At 39.4% G+C, this 18060-nt stretch overlaps 1 protein-coding gene across 1 annotated transcript in view; it reads right to left on the bottom strand.

Annotated features, from left to right (window-relative positions):
• Positions 1 to 18060, bottom strand: part of CTTNBP2 (cortactin binding protein 2) — a 148859-nt gene that overhangs the window by 115647 nt on the left and 15152 nt on the right. The window contains exon 2 of the mRNA XM_073651904.1: positions 14498 to 14605. Coding sequence (XP_073508005.1) covers positions 14498 to 14605 — 108 coding nt within the window. The remainder of the gene's footprint in view (positions 1 to 14497; positions 14606 to 18060) is intronic.

The raw sequence follows: 18060 nt of genomic DNA, 5'->3' as shown, positions 1-18060 counted from the left end.
CTCGAAAACATTCATTAGCCTAGAATTTTATTACCATGTGGCCATGGAAGGCTAGAGTTTTTCACAGCAGTAGAAAATAAATGCTATGCTTTTTTATACTATCAGAGAAATATTTTTATTATGTGTGTGCTTCTAATCAGACCATCACTGTAAAAACCCCAAATAATTCCAATATATGAGTTTTCACAGTGAAGGTCAGGTTAAATTCTCTCTCTGGAAGGGAATTATAATACATATGCATTTAGAAGAGCTGAAGTGAGCACACCATCTGTCAACACAGACTTGTTATGACATTATTAAGTTAAATCATTTGCCAGCCAATTCTGATCATTAGATTTTAAAATGAAAATATTGCTTCTTTAGTATGAACGCTCTTATGGGCAGGAGCCACTCTCCCTTATCTCAGATTTTATTTGTTTTTATTATTTGACATTTATCTTGTCTGTTACGAATGTTCAGTGCTACAGAATATGTTAGTGCTATTTAAAGATTATTATCTTATGCCATCTTCATATTACTAAATTCTATGTAATTTCCACAATTATGTATGTTTCAATTGCACTGCAGGGACACAGAACACTTTTGCTTATAAATAATAAACAAAGATGAAATCTAAAAGGCAAGTAGTCATCAGGAAAAGACCTATTGTTTAAATCAGGTTTTTTTTTTTATTAAATGGATTTTTAGCTCTTTTTTTGTAATAGGTAATTTTCCAATGATAACTTCCTTTTGTACAATGTTTATTTTACTTAAATAATATGTCATTAAGAAATTACCTATTGTTTAAATCTGGCTTTTACGATAAAAAAAAATTAAAAACACAAAAGGAATTTACATATATTATTTTATATTTGACAGATCACCTTCTATATTACAAAAATGAATCTGAAATCAAGCAATATTCACACTGACTACTAGGCTTATTATAACACACATGCACAGAGCGGTCACAGACTGGTACTGCCAGCGATTGTGCAGCTTCCGCTGATGTCACGATGACAGAGCAGGGACTTCTCTTCCACTCTGCTCTGTTGACAGGGGGTGACTGCTGATGTCATGGTGATTGACATCCGGCTCCCTGCTGCCTAACTGCAGGAAGCTGGCTGTCAGTCAGCTTGATAAAGATAGTCACGCCCTGTTTATTCTGCAGCCCAAGAGGATGTGCAGCAGCTAAATCACTGGCAGGAGCGGTCCGTGATTGCTCTGAGGCGGTGCAAGATAGAACAGGCAGGTAGTCAGCAACCACCTGCTTGTTCGTTTTTTGGCTCATAGTAAAAAAAAATATAGTCCTGGATAATCCTTTTAAAGGGAGTATGTCAACCCCAAAACTGAAACTAAACTAATTAGACATTCATATAGATATATATAAGTTTATATAAAAATTATACTGGTACTATAGAATTTAGTAATTTAGTCTTATCTAAAAACAGTTTTACTAGATATATAAATGAAAGAGGTTCAGTGTACCCTTGGCATGGCAAAGAGCTTGGTGTACTGTTCTGCTCCCAAATCAACATCTTCCACCCTACCCCTTATGGTGATTTACAGCGCTAGCTTTGGACCATTGCTCGATCTATATCAGCAACACTGCTGGGATCAAGACTATATAGTGTCAGTGTGTGCAGCTGTGTTCTCATCCCTTTCCTGTGTGTAGCGGCTGCTTACTGCACACCAGATCAGAAAGCAGAGCGGCCGATGCTGACACAAGTGGGAGATGAAAACACGCGCACACTGACATTATCCATATTATCATCTTCTTCTCCAGTCTCCATCTTCTCTTAGTGATCCTGTGTGCAGCGAGTGGCCGATACACACCGGAAAGGGATGAGAATGCACCGGCACACAATGACATTGTGAGCCCATGGTGCCTGCAGTGTAAGTATCTTTTAACCTGTAATTTTGAAATCATCCATTGTTTTATAAACCTCTCTCACTCTCTCCTTCTCCTTAAATGATCAGGCAGCACCTTAAAGTGAACGCTGTCAATCGCTTAAAGGAAAGGAATGGAGGATGGTAACTGATAGGGCATAACACTCGGCCGCATGAACTGTGCACTGATGCCTTCTCATTTACATTTCTGATAAAACTGTTTGTATGTAAAACTAAATTACTAATATTTATACTACTACTACTACTACTACTACTACTACTACTACTACTACTACTACTATTTTTATAAGGTCTAAGTTTCCTATATGATTGTCTAAATAGTTCAAATTTCAATTTTTAGGGTGGCAGAAATCCCTTTAATCATGATACTGAAACACTATGGGCTTCACGTATCAAAATAGTCTCAAAAATGGAAAAAGTGGAATGGTTATCTATAGTAACAAATGAGTGACTTCACTTTATTCTTCAGTGCGTTTCAGAAAAAGGGAGCTTAAATAAGTCTTCAAAACGAAAGCCGAATTCTAAGGAATACTATCAATTTCTGTCCAACTGCCAGGACTCCCACCAATCCTGAAAATTAAGAGGCACCGTCAAAGCTTTTGCTGGCACAGCAGTGCTCTGGTCTTATTTCTGTGATGGAAAAACTCCTTAAAGTCTAATAGATTGCATTTTCTCCAAGATGGTTTCAAGATATGAGGCTCTATGCCAGGTTTGGTGCAATCATTTTAGTAAAAATGGGAATTACAAACTAAAAAAGTTTCATGTTAAACTATTATAATTGTTCTATGGTATGATGAATGTAATCCCCAAAGGGGTAATCAGGACACTAAAATTGATCGATGGGGGCCTAACATTGTCAATCAGCGGTTGCAAGTAGCGTCCGTTTTAATGTGCTTCTGTGAACGTGGTAGCTGTAACATGCATAACACTCTTTAATGGTGATATTAAATAAACATTCTCAGTATTATATTAACTATCAATTTGAAAAATGAAATGGCTTAAATTAAATATTTAAGACCAGTGAAATACATTCCATAATATATCTCCTTTATGATCAAGTAATGGAAACTCCCTTTTTCTTCTTCATTGCTGTTTTATGTAAATCTGCAGGAATTATCTCAGGAAAGATTATAAAATATACAATGCTTATTTCAATGCATACTTCTAAAACAAAAGTAGCAAAGTACAAAACTGAATGACAAGCAAGCAGCGAACATCTGGATTCAATCAAAGCAGACCAAGTCAGCTACAGAAAGATTAATCAAGACAGCGCTGCATAATCTTCCCCAGCACACAATGCCTGTCACTTGGAATATAAAGATCTGAAAGTTCCAAGCAGCTCTGTCGACAAAGCTATATACGCTGCCTCTTCTGCAGACCCCAACATACAACCATATTTGGCTTTGTAAAACTGCTATATTCCTAAACATAAACACTGAGGCCAAGACTCTGCGGCAGACAAAACTGACTGCACAAGCAAGAAATTCTTATCCCACTGTACAAAATTATTGTCTTTACTAGAACTTGAAAGAACAGTGGGTGCAGAGGTTGCAGTTGCACCTAGGCTTTGCCACTAGGAGGGCAAAAGGGTGTCTTTGCTAAATAGGTCACTAATATTGTAACTGGAGGGCCCTGCTACTAAGTTTGCATTGCAGCCCTTCTAATTTTTATAGATAAATGTTTATTTGGGTATTCCCTTATAACAACGGTTTCTGATGCTTTTTTTCCCCAACAGGAAAAGAAGCTTTACAGTCACGTGAATCAGACATCACAAAATAAGCAAAAGATCAAACAATTATTTGAAAACAAATCACTGCGGCCAGTGGTGCACTGACTCTGAAGGGTTCTGTGAACATTTACCTACCATGGCAGAAGCCCATACTACCAGCGCCCCGCCCTCCAGAAGAGGATCCCTGCTTCTCTTGGGTAACTTTACCTCCCCATATATAAGGGCCGAGTCTGATGTCCGGTGAGGGAAGGATTGGGCAGTTTAAAGAGATATGCCCGACTTTTGTTCTCAGGAGAGGCAAGTCATCGACAGAGAAGACTGAAGTGTTAATCACCCTTCTCCACAATAAAAACAAGAATGCCCGGCAACAGTGAGATGTTGTGTGTAATATGAATTGGGAAACGATAGCTGTTGGATGAACAAGTGTTTGGCCAACAGCTATCTCGTGTGTATGGGCACCCTGAAAGGATGTAAAAGGGTGTTCCCATCTCTAAGATCCTATCCCAATGTGTAGTAGGTGTAATAATAATAATATTAGCAAATACACCCAATTAGAGATGTAGTATAGTTTTTCTGATTCGCTATGTCTCTTTCCTCATATACAGGCATTGCAGGACCTTAGGTATCCATGGTTACGACCACTAGCAACTAGCTGTCACTATATCAGAGGTCGTAACCATGGATCTTTTTCAACATCCAGTCTCACAAGAAAGTCTAAGTGAGGAGAGATATGGGGTCGTCCCATTTATATATTTAAAACAAACACTCGGAGAACATTTGGTTAGGATGCTGGGCTCTATATATGATGAGGAATGGCCGAACATACCCTCTAGAAAAGTTTCATTTTCAAGAAAAGCCCATTAGTCTGTCACTCTGGCAAGTCTATATCTGATCTTGTAAAGTGACCGGGCACATGGGAAAAACAACCTCAATAGACGAAGAAAAAGTGGGTGGATAAGTCACATCTCTTCTGTAAAAAAAAAGTCTAACGGCTCAGTAAGGCTGGTGCTGATTGTGAAAGCTGGACTATAATGGTGTCTTGGCTTCTTAACTTTTTTGTGGATGATAAAAGGTGTCAATTTCAAACCTTAGGTCATCAGAAGTATCTGGTCTGATCCACCTAGGGGATCTCCTTGTGTTTCATTTGGACACAGACACACAGAAAGCTTAAAAAAGAGAAAGAACTCTTTACCTTTTCACAAAAAAACAAAACTCAATATTGTACATCATGTGCTACTTACTACCAAATCTTGTGATTCTCTCTAGACACAAAAGCCTTTTCTTTAGATTTTTCAAAAGAAAAATTAACCAGAAATAATATCTAAATGTATTGAGTAATCTCCTCAAAGGTACGGTCTATGTCAGGTAGCCAATGCTATCTTTCCTGACTCCTCCATACACAAGAATGCTTGGCTCGGTGGAGCTCTCCTGTGTTCGCTTTGAGAGAGCCACTGCCAGACACCACTCAAGGTGGAATATCATCCAAGGAGCAAAAGGATCAGCTGTTGGAAATACGGTGTTCCGGATACTTATCTCTCGGACACAATCTGTCAGAAGAGTTGGGAGGCCCCCATACATATTAGAATCTTGTAAATCAAAAACAAAGATAAGGGCGCCAGTGACTAAATGATGAAATAATAATTTGGAAAGTAGTCTAAATAACACATGTAATGTAATGCTTCAATGTTTTAAAATGAGGATGGTCTAAAAAATATAATAATCCTACATTTTAAAAACTAAGACATCCATGAAAAATTTATTTAAAATATATTTATTAGAATATATGGTTATAAACTAAGTAAAAATAGAGTCACTAAGAATGGGACAACACCACAGGTTAGAGAGGACTCGATGGAGGTCAATTAAGAATAAGTAATGTGTACTGAAAGACATATCATATCAGGTCATATCAAACTACTAAAAGTACAATGAACTCTCTTAAACTGTTCCTCTCCACCTGGGATGCCACCAGACTTCGATGTACTGTACGTTTCGGCAAAAATTTGGAGAATTATTACATTAGAATGTTGGCTGATACTGTCATATTGGCGGGTTAACCCAACATTAGTCTAGTGTGGTTTAAGGGTATGTGCGCACGTTCAGGATTTGATTACGCGTTTTGCTGCGATTTTGGTACATATTTGATGCGTTTTTGTACAGCAATAAATGCTTTTTGGAGCTAAATAAAGATATTTAAAAAAATAAACATGGGACATCTCTTTAATCTTTTGATTACTGTCGGACCTGGTGTGAGTATATTGGTTAATTTAAATGATTAAAGAATGTGTCTGGTGTATTTCAAATAAAGTGTTTTACTTTCAGTGTGTGTATTTATTTAACGCTTTACGTACAGGTTTAGTAATGAGGGTGTCTGGTAGACACCTCTTCATCACTAAACAAAGGGCTTGGTGGTAGCACCACCTAATCCCATAAACCCTAATCCCCATTCATGTCATTTCTGGGGCAGCTGAGAGCTGCTATTTTTAGCCTAGGAAGGGGCCATTAGGCCACCATGTTCTCTGGCAATTAATAACAGCTCAAAACTGTTTGGTTAGCCGCTACGTACCCACGATCAGCAACTAGTAGCACATTTTCACTGCATCCAAAACGATGTGTTCTAATTAGTGTTGAGCGAGTATGTTCTGTTAACCCTTTCGCCGAGTATGCTCGGGCCGAGCTCCGAGTATTTACAGCTGCTCGGTAAATCACTCCCGTGTGCATGATTTTCGACTGTTTGACAGCTTTATTACATGTGAGGAATGATTGTTTCTTTTGCATTCCTCACATGTAATAAAGCTGTCACACAGTCGCAAATCATGTACACAGGAGTGATTTAAACATAACACCGAGCAGCTGTAAATACTCGGAGCTCGGCCAAGCATACTCGGCGAAAGGGTTAACAGAACATACTCGCTCAACACTAGTTCTAATGCCGCACTTGATTTCGCAGTATATGCGGATCCACTGCATGTAATGAAATTTCAATCGGTCAAAATCTGCAGCATTCCGCTACAGAAATTGACATGCTGCGGCTGAGTTTGGAATAAGTGCCCATGATCAGGAAATGCTGCGGGTTTTAAGCAGCGTATTTATGCAGTGTCAAACCCGCAGCAGCCAGATGTTACAGCATAGTGGATGGCATTTCTAGAAATCCCATGTTCACTATGCATGCATCTGAGGCTGCGGATCACCCGACCACAGCATGTGAAATTTACTTGCGGAGTCGCTAGTCTCCGCAACAGAAATTTGACTACTAGAATTTATTGCGGATTTACCTGCGTTCAAAAATGTACTTCGTCCAAAGTGCTGCTACGTCCGAATTGTGGGCACATAGCCTAACATTTTAAAAAAAATGGCGTGGGCTCCCACGTCATTTTCATAACCAGCAGAGGGAAAGCCAACCACTGGAGGCTGATATTACTAACCAGGGAAGGGGCCATTAGCCAAAAATGTTTCCTGGCTGTTAATAATAGCCCATAGTTGTTTACTTAGCCTTTACTGGCTAGATTACAGGGGGACCCCAGAAAAAAATTGACGTAGGGTCCCTCTATAAAATCTATACAGTAAAGGCTAGGCAGACAGCTGTGAGCTGATATTAATAACCAGGGAAGAAGCCATGGATCCTGGTGCCCTCAGAGGCTAATAATATCAGCACTCAGCGGCCCCAGAACTGGCGCATTCATAAGAAATCTGGCGCTTAGCCTCCGCTCTATAAGACGTCCTCATTACTATTCCCATAGTAAAGTTTTTGAAATCAAGGCACGGCCAGAATGAAGTCTTTTATTTTAAATAAAATTCAACACTGTTTTAATCATTTATTCAAAAAAAAACACCGTCTACTCACCTAACGCCTAATCCGCTGAAGCCATTGTCACCTTTAAGAAAATGGAAATAAAAAACAACCATATCCCTCACCTGTCTGCCGTGATGACATAATCCAGTGTCCCAGGAAGATCTGGGTCACTTCTACAGCAGTCACACCAGCAATCACTGGTGTGACTGTTGTAGAGGACAGCACTGTATACACTGACAGGAGTGTAATCACTCCTGTCAGTGTACAGTGCTGTGCTGCTGGGAGTGAGCTGATGATCAGCTGATAAGCTAGGGTGACATCACTTACTGCATCAGTGTTGCGTGAGAAAATTCCCATGCAGCACAGGTGCCGTAAGTGAGGTCACTGGAGCTCATCAGCTGATTGAACTCCAGTGACCTCACTCCCACAGATCAGCGCTATATTCTGCCTGGAGCAATCGCGCTCCCGTCAGTGTATAGAGTGCTGCCGGGTGATCGAATCGCCGTGGGACACTCGGGGAATGGCAGATAGAGGAGTATGAAGTGTTTTTTATTTTAATATCGATTTTTATTTTTACACTGAGCACAGACGCCGGCTGAGGAGACTACTTGTCCCGTCAGCAGCGCCTGCTCCCACTATTATCAGCTGGAGCGGCCGTAGGATGATGGGAGGAGTAGTCTTCCGCGGGCAATTCTTTGTGTGTTTTTGCCGCGTTTTTGGCTCATTGACTTGAATTGAGTCAGTCAAATACGCAGCAAACTTCCGCAGAAGATGCGCAAATATTTTTATACCTGTGCTTTTGCTGTGGATTTGACTGACTCAATTGAAGTCAATGGGTGAAAAACGCTGCAAAAACGCACAAAGAAATGACATGCTGCAAATTTAAACGCAATGACAATCCTGACAGGAAAATTCCTGATCATGTGAATAGCTCTTCAGGATTGTCATTGAATTAGTTGGCATACGGATTACCTAGCATTTTTGGCCCATTTCTGTGCAGAAATCAAAAACTGCGAAAACGCACCAAAAACGCATCACGTGCACATAGCCTAAGAGAACTGAGCACCCTGATGAAGCTGGTGGCATTAGAGCCAGACTTCAGAACAACTCCAGCTAGTTGCCACTTGACACACTTTTGATTCAGATGCAACTGCATTGGTGGAAAGATAGAATGCAAAGGCTCAGCTATCTTCAGAAGTACAGAAGGAAGGGAGAGAAGTCATGGAGCAGAGGCCCGTTTCAACCAGATAAAGCCCATGGATAACAGTGACATAAGAAGCTGGATTGTGTTGTTCCTCTGTTATTCCTCCTAGAAATGTATGAACAAATTGACAACTGGGTGTTACCATTCTCCCTGACAAAGGAGTATGTCCATACATAGTTTGACATTGTCCCATTATTATAAATAGTTAGACTATGAAGCAACATGCCCCATTTGGCAAATGAGATGGCAACATCCAGTTGTGAATTTATCCACAAGATTCCAGAAATAATTAAGAGATGGCATAATGCAGAATTCTCACAATAGATACTGCATAGTTATTTTATAGAGAATATAAATAGCAGATATGTCAGAAGAGCTGACAGGTCATTTTTAAAGTAATAGTAAGATACAGACATTGGAGTCATCAAAATACTGTAGGTATGCAGAGACGCGTAATGTCACAAATAGTATAGCTCAGGGGTTATGCATGAAGATATGAAGAAGGTGAAACTAGACACACAAATCTAACATTTCCAGTTGCCTGCAGTATGTTTACAAGCAGATCAGTGACATTTACAAGCATCTCAGCAATGCTATGTGATGACTTTGGTAAACTGCATTCAGAATAAAGCAAACCAGTGAACTATGCGCTTTGGTGAGATCCTCGTTCTACAGTCACAAGTCCATTCTTTCACTTGCTTCTTTACAGCAATAGAAACTGTACAAACTAATAGCTAAAGCTTCACAAACATGACATTTACTGCCATAAAACCCATGGTCAAATTAGTTTGATGCTAGAATTGTGTTACCTTAAGTTTTATGAAGTGAGCATAAGCTCTTGTATGTATTAATAACCTAACTTGCTTACCACTTACTTAAGAGGAAACACAATCCTAAATGTCAGTGGATTAATGATGACAGTTCTAAAGAGGCCTCTAAAGATGGTTTATAATGGTAGATATTAATGAAGAATTAGCTCACAAGTAGCCCAATAACGTCCTAATTCTGATTGGTGTGGTTTATTACTTTATACACAAACACCACTCTGAGACAAAACAGTCTAACTTTCAGACAGTGCAAACTTAGACTAGTCTTTCTTAAAGGGAACCTGTCATGTCCTAGTTACTATCATCACTGCCTCTATTGCTTTGTTAGTGATGCAATGTGCATCACTAACAAGCTGTTTTCATGAAAATCAGTGGTAATATAATGATGTTATAACGTTTTATATACTTTGTCTTACCTGCTCGTATTCAGCCATAGGGGTGTGATTCTCACATTCAGTCATGGGCGGTCGCCACGTTCAGCTAGTGCTGGCACCGCCCATGACATTTGAATACGGCTCCCGGCAAGCGCTATGTTTGTGGGCGCCTGCGCATTTGCACACGTCGGGCCGCTGGTACGGCACGTACACACTGAGGCTGTGTAATTACCAGCTTCAGTGCGCACGCTGTGATCTGTGGCTCCAGGCGCGTGCGCAGTCAATGTATTTTGCAGTCACTGCAAGTGGATAAAGAAGCAGATTTCTCCTTTAAGGTTCATTCCAAAGTCTTTTATCTTCTCCTGGTATAATTAATTTATGCAAATGTTTGTGAAAACAAAAGTCATCATTTAAGAGCAATGAGCAAATTATCCAAATTTTTCAATGGTATACAACATTAAACTATTCTGTGCATATAGTAGTTAATAAAACAGATTTTGTCTTTAAAGTGCCTTTGTCATGAAATAGTGAACATGCAGAAGTACTTCAAGTGGAAAGCCTTGTCAGTCAGCATCTCTCCTCCAAAAATACTGACTTCTAGATATCTGTAAAATGCCAGCATTTAAAAAGGAGGTCTACGTTTTTTTAGTAACATAAAAACATATAACTGCAGCCAAACCAATAACCACAACAGTAACCAATGGAGCGGGAGTATGCCTTGGCTCCTTCAGTCCCAGGATTTGTGAAGGTCCGAGCACTGATGGAGGGAGTTAATGAAAACAGTAGGGGATCAGTAGAGTAAGTATGACCCATTTTATAGTGATGTAAGAAATAAAAAAAAAATACTTAGCTGGTCAACACCTTATTATGACCCCTTCCTCAGTTCTAGTGTTAAATTTGAATCGCGCAGAAACCTTAAAATATAATCTAGGGTAATATGCAGAAAATCTATACTCAATATACATTTTAGGCAAAAACTGTATTACTGATGTATAAGCACGGGGATTTGACAGATCTCACATAATTTATAAAGTCATGCATTACATGTGAATACAATGGGTGTAGCCACTGATTACCTCTTGGCACAGGTTTTAAAGAAACACAGGTGTTAACAATACAGGTCAACACCCTTCTACTAAACCAGCTAAACTTTAGTTTGTTTTCTCATTTAATGATGCATATCTAAGGCCAGGTTCACACAACCGTTTTCAGCCCTCATGCAAAACAGATAACACATGGACCAATACAAATGGGCTAGTTCAGATGAACGTTTTTCTACACATTGTGAAAAAAAAAAAAAAAAAAACATTGTATGGACTAATCTCTTCTGTTTTTCGGATAAGACTTGGCAACTGATTTTCAATGGGTACATAAAAAAAAATACAGATGCCATAGAGATAGCATTGTTTTTAATGGATTTGTTGCAAAGGCTGAATAGCAAACCAATTTAAACCTTAATTTTTTTAATTGTGCAAGTAAAAAATGGATGGCATATAGATGTCAAAAATGAATGAATGGATGTGAAAAACACCATACAGTGGGTGAAAAAACAATACTCAACTGGACTCAGCCTTTGGCTGGAAGTTCACGATGCAGCATATGGCCAAAGTCACTCCTGAATGAGGTGGCTATTATCGAACTATTCTGTAGGTAAACAGAAGTAGTACTTTCTAAATCATGTGGCCATTGGCCACCACATGGGTGCATGGTTTCGACTGCATGCCACAGTTAACACATCTTTCAATTTGGAATCACCTGTGGAAGTGTAGAATATTTAGCATCTAATGTGTAGTAAGGTCTGAATTTTTCACCTAATAAAATCTTGAAGAGGCTTCAAATTTCTGGCAAGGACTTCCTGTGAATTCAGAGTTTTTCTGACTTTTTGTAACAGAGTTCAAACCAAATTCACTGGGATTCAACTTTGTCTTTCCAGACCGCTGCAAAAACTTGAGCAGGACTGGCTCAGCTCCAGGACATGGGATTTTTTATGTGTTAAGCTCTGGAAATTGCCCACTTGAGCTTGTCATCAAACTTTACAAACCGTCTGTGGCTTTAGATGATCCCAAAATAGTGACAAATAAGTTGTGAAATTCAAAATTACTCTTTAGTGCTCGTGGTCAGCAACCCCTCTCTTCTCATGAGATGGTACTCATCAGAAAAAGCGTCTTAACTCTTGGAGACATAACTAAAATGATTCGGAGGGTGATGATGATAAGGTTTCTAAAAGAAGATTAAAATCCCAGATTTATTCTCAGTTGTGTATTAGTGAGTGGGAGAAGAACACTCTTCCTTGGTCAAGGGCAGCCTTGTAAAAGGATCAAATAACATCAAACTGCTCGGCTTCTAAAACCCCGGGGAAGAAGCTGCTCTGTAGATATTTTCTTACTAGTACAAAGTGCCTGAAAAATTGCTTCCTGCAGTTTGAATGTCTTATCAATTTAAAATAGAAAAATCTTGGATTATTAATAGCCTCGTGCTAGCCTCAAACAAGAGGTAGAAGAAATGGCCATGAGCACAATGAGGCCTAAGGGCCAGGTCAAGCTCTGCACATTCTCAGATGATACTTTAATTGGCTTATTTTAGATAAAATGTACTTGTGATGTATCTTGTATAAAATAGCTTTAGAAATTTCTATAACAAGAGTACTTTACAGTGCTTTTCCATTGGTAAAAGGATGTGTACCCTCCAGATATCACATGTATTAGTGAGTGCACATGTCAGAGTTTAGAAAGGATTTAGAAAAATAAAAATACATTAGGCCTAGAACATGATGGAAAAAAACCGAATAGAATGGGAACCCAAAAACTATTAAATGGGAACCTGTCAGCAGGTTTCCAAAATTAAACTGCTTCCACCCCTTTGTTAACCATCAAAACAGCTTTCTAAATGTGCACTCATTTCACCAACACAGCCTGGCAGACTGATGGACAGTAGCAGACTGTCCTCAGCACCTCCTGCCAGCCTGATAATCCAGCTCCATTAAATGGGATTTCCCCTACATCATCCACAATGCACTGTGAAGTGTCCCTGGTCGCCACTCACCTAAAAGCCATTGCAAGTGCATTTGACACTGACCTGTTCAGGACAGTGGAATTAACATGGTTATGGGCATGCGATATCCTCTAGGTCATACATGTAAAACTCTGTCCCAAGGGCCATATTTTGCCCGCAGAGTGATTCTATTTGGCTCGCGACACCAGAACCACCACCGCTATGTGGGGCCCATTATACTGTATGGAGGACTATGTGGGGCACATTATATTATATCTGACATCCCTGCTCTAGGTGAAGAGTTATTTTTGTTCTTTAAAATATTGCTCCTAATCCACATAAAATGAACAACGCCCCATGTTCTGCATTCTAGCACTCCACTGGCGTCTCTTTTCATTGGGAAACATATTTTTCGAGCATTGCTTTATAAACAGTATGATGGGTCACATAGGCTGACAATGTGCAGCCAACCCAAAACATCATGTAGTTGCCCACGCACTAACTGTAGCCTTAGGGATTGCTGCAAATTGGAGCAGTACATTATGGATACAAGATATAGAACATTCATATCCAGCTTTTGTAGTAAAGCAATTCATTTACTTTGCAGAATGGAGTTTATGGTGTAATAAACTAGCAATTTTAATAAATTCATCATTAATTCAGGGTCTACTTGTACATTATATTTTGAGATAAAAGATTAGTGCTTCTCTGCAATAACTAGAGAACTATCTGCGAAAAAAAACCCACATACTTTACAATAGTTAGAAGATTTCGTGAAAATCCACATGCACTGGGAACACTAAGATCCAATTTAGCATCTCATAATGACTTTTATGGTACAGTTCCTTTGAAAACAGATATGAAAATAGCCAGCAACCAACATGCAATAAAAAATTCCAGCTTTATTTCATCCTTTTAAATCAGCGAAGACATGAGTTACACCGATAAGGCTCTTAGTCTTAGTTGGTAATGACCAAGGACTGTATTGGCCGGAAATGCGTTACATGGTAGTCTCGTGTCTTCACTGTATGTAAAGACCCATGATTTTAATAGGATGAAATAAAGCTGGAATGCTTTATCGCATATTGGATGTTGGCGATTTATCTTATCTGTTTGACTACTTGTGGCTCAGTATGTTGCAATGCAACCGAAGTTGCGCAAGGTGAGTGGACAACTATTTCTGTCTTATGTTACTTTGCAAACCAACTTGCAGACCATTAGTCAACTAACAATGGCAAGGCAGGCTGGATGAAATAACATGGTGACTTAGATCCTCTAAATGCCGGTAGCTCACCATGACAACAGTGTAGAAATAGAACATAGATTCTAGGAAAAGAGCCCTAGTGACGTCACCATTGTACTGCCACCCAAACTGCAGATGAATGTGACACATACAGGTTAGGCTACAATAGAATATTAAAATAAACTGTCTAAAAAAACATATTTTGGCTCCTAGGATTTCATCATGTAACTGAAGCAAGATGTAAATATAACATATAAAAAGTGCTAACAGTTTTCTGTAGGGAAGGGGACCAATCCTACAAATAAGTACCAAACCTAGATTCACCAATGGTTTAGTAATTCGAATATCTGTACATTTTGATACTTTACATTTTCTACTCCTTACTCGCATTAAAATGTGTAATGCATTATTAAAAAACAAGACGCAGCATGAGAAATAAAACTTACCCTTAATGCTTCTATCACAAGGTCCCTTGCTTCCAACTCTCCTTCTAATATACTTAAAAGAAAACGCAGTTCCGGCTTGCTCAAATTTTCCATATTAAAATCTTTCGCCTACAAATTGAAAGGAGAAGTCATTATAAAAACAGCTGATTAGACGCTTCTGACCGGCATGTTCTGAACAAACAATGGCAGAGATTTATCAAAACTGGGAAATGTGGAGGAGTAGCTTATTACATCAACTTAAGTGTGAGAACTGGAAAAAATATTGTTTATCATGTTTAAGGTAATAAAGCATTAACCCCTTCCTTCAAAACCAATTTTCATCTTGGTGTTTAGTTTTCCACCTTTTCTTCCAAAATCATTTGTGTGCGTGTATATGTATATACATATATATTATATACATATACACTCACACATACACTACCAATATGAAAGAACAATTGATCTTGGAAGAAAATGGGGAAAACAAAAGGGCAAACTGAAAATTGATTTTGAAGGAATGGGTTAATGCTTTATCACCATAAACATGATAAATAATATTTTTCCAGTTCTCACGCTTAAGTTGATGTAATAAGCTATTCCTCCACCTTCCCCTGTAGGGAGGTGTCTGAGCAAAAATTGTCTTCAGTCAGTCTGTAACCTGCTAGTCTGTTGTTAGGTCCCTGTACCTGTCCAGTTTACCTGTACCAGTACCAGCCTTGTCTGAATCCGTATCTGAACCTGAAAAAACACCCACGGTACCTGAACCTGAAACCACGCCTTCGGTACCTGAGCCAGAAACCGCCACATCTGCGGTACCTGAACCAGGACCTGTGCTTGAGACCCGTGTTATCTGTACCAGCAAAAGCATCGGTCCTGTCTGAACCAGCTCCAATATCTGTTCCATCAGAATCCGGTTCTGCCTTGAACTCAGAGTCAAATCCTAACTCTGCAGGCACTGATTAGGTACACCTGACTGGCTCAGCATATAACCAGGCTTGGTGTTCACCTTGGCCAGTCAGCTGGGGGAAGCTGACTAGAGTGGATTGTAATGGCGCTGGAGAGAGAGACAAGCCAGAATATCTGATCCCTATTTTTTTTTAATCAGGATGCTTAACTGCGGTGTAGTAATTGAGATAAAGGTAACAAGTTTCCATGTGGAAAATTGTTCTCATCGTTTCCACTATTGTCCTTTTCCATTATCTCACACATCCAACCTTGGATTCAGGGTCTCGGTCGATACTATAAGCTGACTTGATGTAAGATACAGCAATATAAACATTTAAATGGCGCAACCTTAGTGTTACTTTGAAGTAGGTCATCACAAGTGGAAGATATTTTGCAATGACGCAACCAATAATTGCATTGCTATAGACATAATTTAGACAGAATCTGTCAGTAGTATCAAACCTCATAAGCTGTCTATATGGGCATGTATGTCATAGGAAGCTGAATAAAATGATACCTTGATATCTGCTATCTGATATCTTATTCCAGATAAATCCATGTTTTTCTTAAATGTAAATGAGCTGTTCAGGACTATAGGCTGAACACAGATCTGCATGAGACTCTGTCTCCAGAGCTTATTTTAAATAAAAGGTGGTGTTATCATTGTGAGGCATGTAATGACTGACAGTCTGCTCTCTTAGTTTACATATCTCACACTGGCAACATCCCCTTTCATTTAAAATAAGTTCTGGAGGCAGACGCTCAGGTGGAACTATGCCCGATCCATAGATCTCCCAGAGAGATATATGTGCTTGCAGCTCATTTGCATATTAAGAACAATTTGGATTCCTGTAATATAAGAGATTGGATCGCAGATATCAAGGTATCATTTTATTCACCTTTCTATGACCTACAGTACAGACCAAAAGTTTGGACACACCTTCTCATTTAAAGATTTTTCTGTATTTTCATGACTATGAAAATTGTACATTCACACTGAAGGCATCAAAACTATGAATTAACACATGTGGAATTATATACTTAACAAAAAAGTGTGAAACAACTGAAAATATGTCTTGTATTCTAGGTTCTTCAAAGTAGCCACCTTTCGCTTTGATGACTGCTTTGCACACTCTTGGCATTCTCTTGATGAGTTACAAGAGGTAGTCACCGGAAATGGCTTTCACTTCACAGGTGTGCCCTGTCAGGTTTAATAAGTGGGATTTCTTGCCTTATAAATGGGGTTGGGACCATCAGTTGTGTTGTGCAGAAGTCTGGTGGATACACAGCTGATAGTCCTACTGAATAGACTGTTAGAATTTGTATTATGGCAAGAAAAATGCAGCTAAGTAAAGAAAAACGAGTGGCCATCATTACTTTAAGAAATGAAGCTCAGTCCGAAAAATTGGGAAAACTTTGAAAGTGTCACCAAGTGCAGTTGCAAAACCATCAAGCACTACAAAGAAACTGGCTCACATGAGGACCACCCCAGGAAAGGAAGACGAAGAGTCACCTCTGCTTCTGAGGATAAGTTTATCCGAGTCACCAGCCTCAGAAATCGCAGGTTAACAGCAGCTCAGATTAGAGACCAGGTCAATGCCACACAGAGTTCTAGCAGCAGACACATCTCTTCAACAACTGTTAAGAGGAGACTTTGTGCAGCAGGCCTTCATGGTAAAATAGCTGCTAGGAAACCACTGCTAAGGACAGGCAAGAAGCAGAAGGGACTTGCTTGGACTAAAGAACACAAGGAATGGACATTAGACCAGTGGAAATCTGTGCTTTGGTCTGAGGTGTCCAAATTTGAGATCTTTGGTTCTAACCACCGTGTCTTTGTGCGATGCAGAAAAGGTGAACGGATGGACTCTACATGCCTGGTTCCCACCGTGAAGCATGGAGGAGGAGGTGTGATGGTGTGGGCGAGCTTTACTGGTGACACTGTTGGGGATTTATTCATAATTGAAGGCATACTGAACCAGCATGGCTACCACAGCATCTTGCAGCGACATGCTATTCCATCCGGTTTGCGTTTAGTTGGACCATCATTTATTTTTCAACAGGACAATGACCCTAAACACACCTCCAGGCTGTGTAAGGGCTATTTGACCAAGAAGGAGAGTGATGGGGTGCTACGCCAGATAACCTGGCCTCCACAGTCACCAGACCAGAACCCAATCGAGATGGTTTTGGGTGAGCTGGACCGCAGAGTGAAGGCAAAAGGGCCAACAAGTGCTAAGCATCTCTGAGAACTCCTTCAAGATTGTTGGAAGACCATTTCCGGTAACTACTTCTTGAAGCTCATCAAGAGAATGCCAAGAGTGTGCAAAGCAGTCATCAAAGCAAAAGGTGGCTACTTTGAAGCACCTAGAATATAAGACACATTTTCAGTTGTTTCACACTTTTTTGTTAAGTATATAATTCTACATGTGTTAATTCATAGTTTTGATGCCTTCAGTGTGAATGTACAATTTTCATAGTCATGAAAATACAGAAAAATCTTTAAATGAGGTGTGTCCAAACTTTTGGTCTGTACTGTATATGCCTATATAGAAAGTTTAGGAGGGTTGATTCTAATGTCAGATTCCATTTAATGATCATTATATCTATGGTCTGTATCTATGTGTCTGTGTGTAATCTGC

This window comes from Phyllobates terribilis, unplaced genomic scaffold (genome assembly GCF_046119375.1).
Source record: "Phyllobates terribilis strain yellow unplaced genomic scaffold, ASM4611937v1 Scaffold_11__3_contigs__length_659146591, whole genome shotgun sequence".
In the NCBI taxonomy this organism is placed as follows: Eukaryota; Metazoa; Chordata; class Amphibia; order Anura; family Dendrobatidae; genus Phyllobates; species Phyllobates terribilis.
Note: the sequence above shows the minus strand (reverse complement) of the source record. Positions and strands in the feature narration are given on the sequence as shown.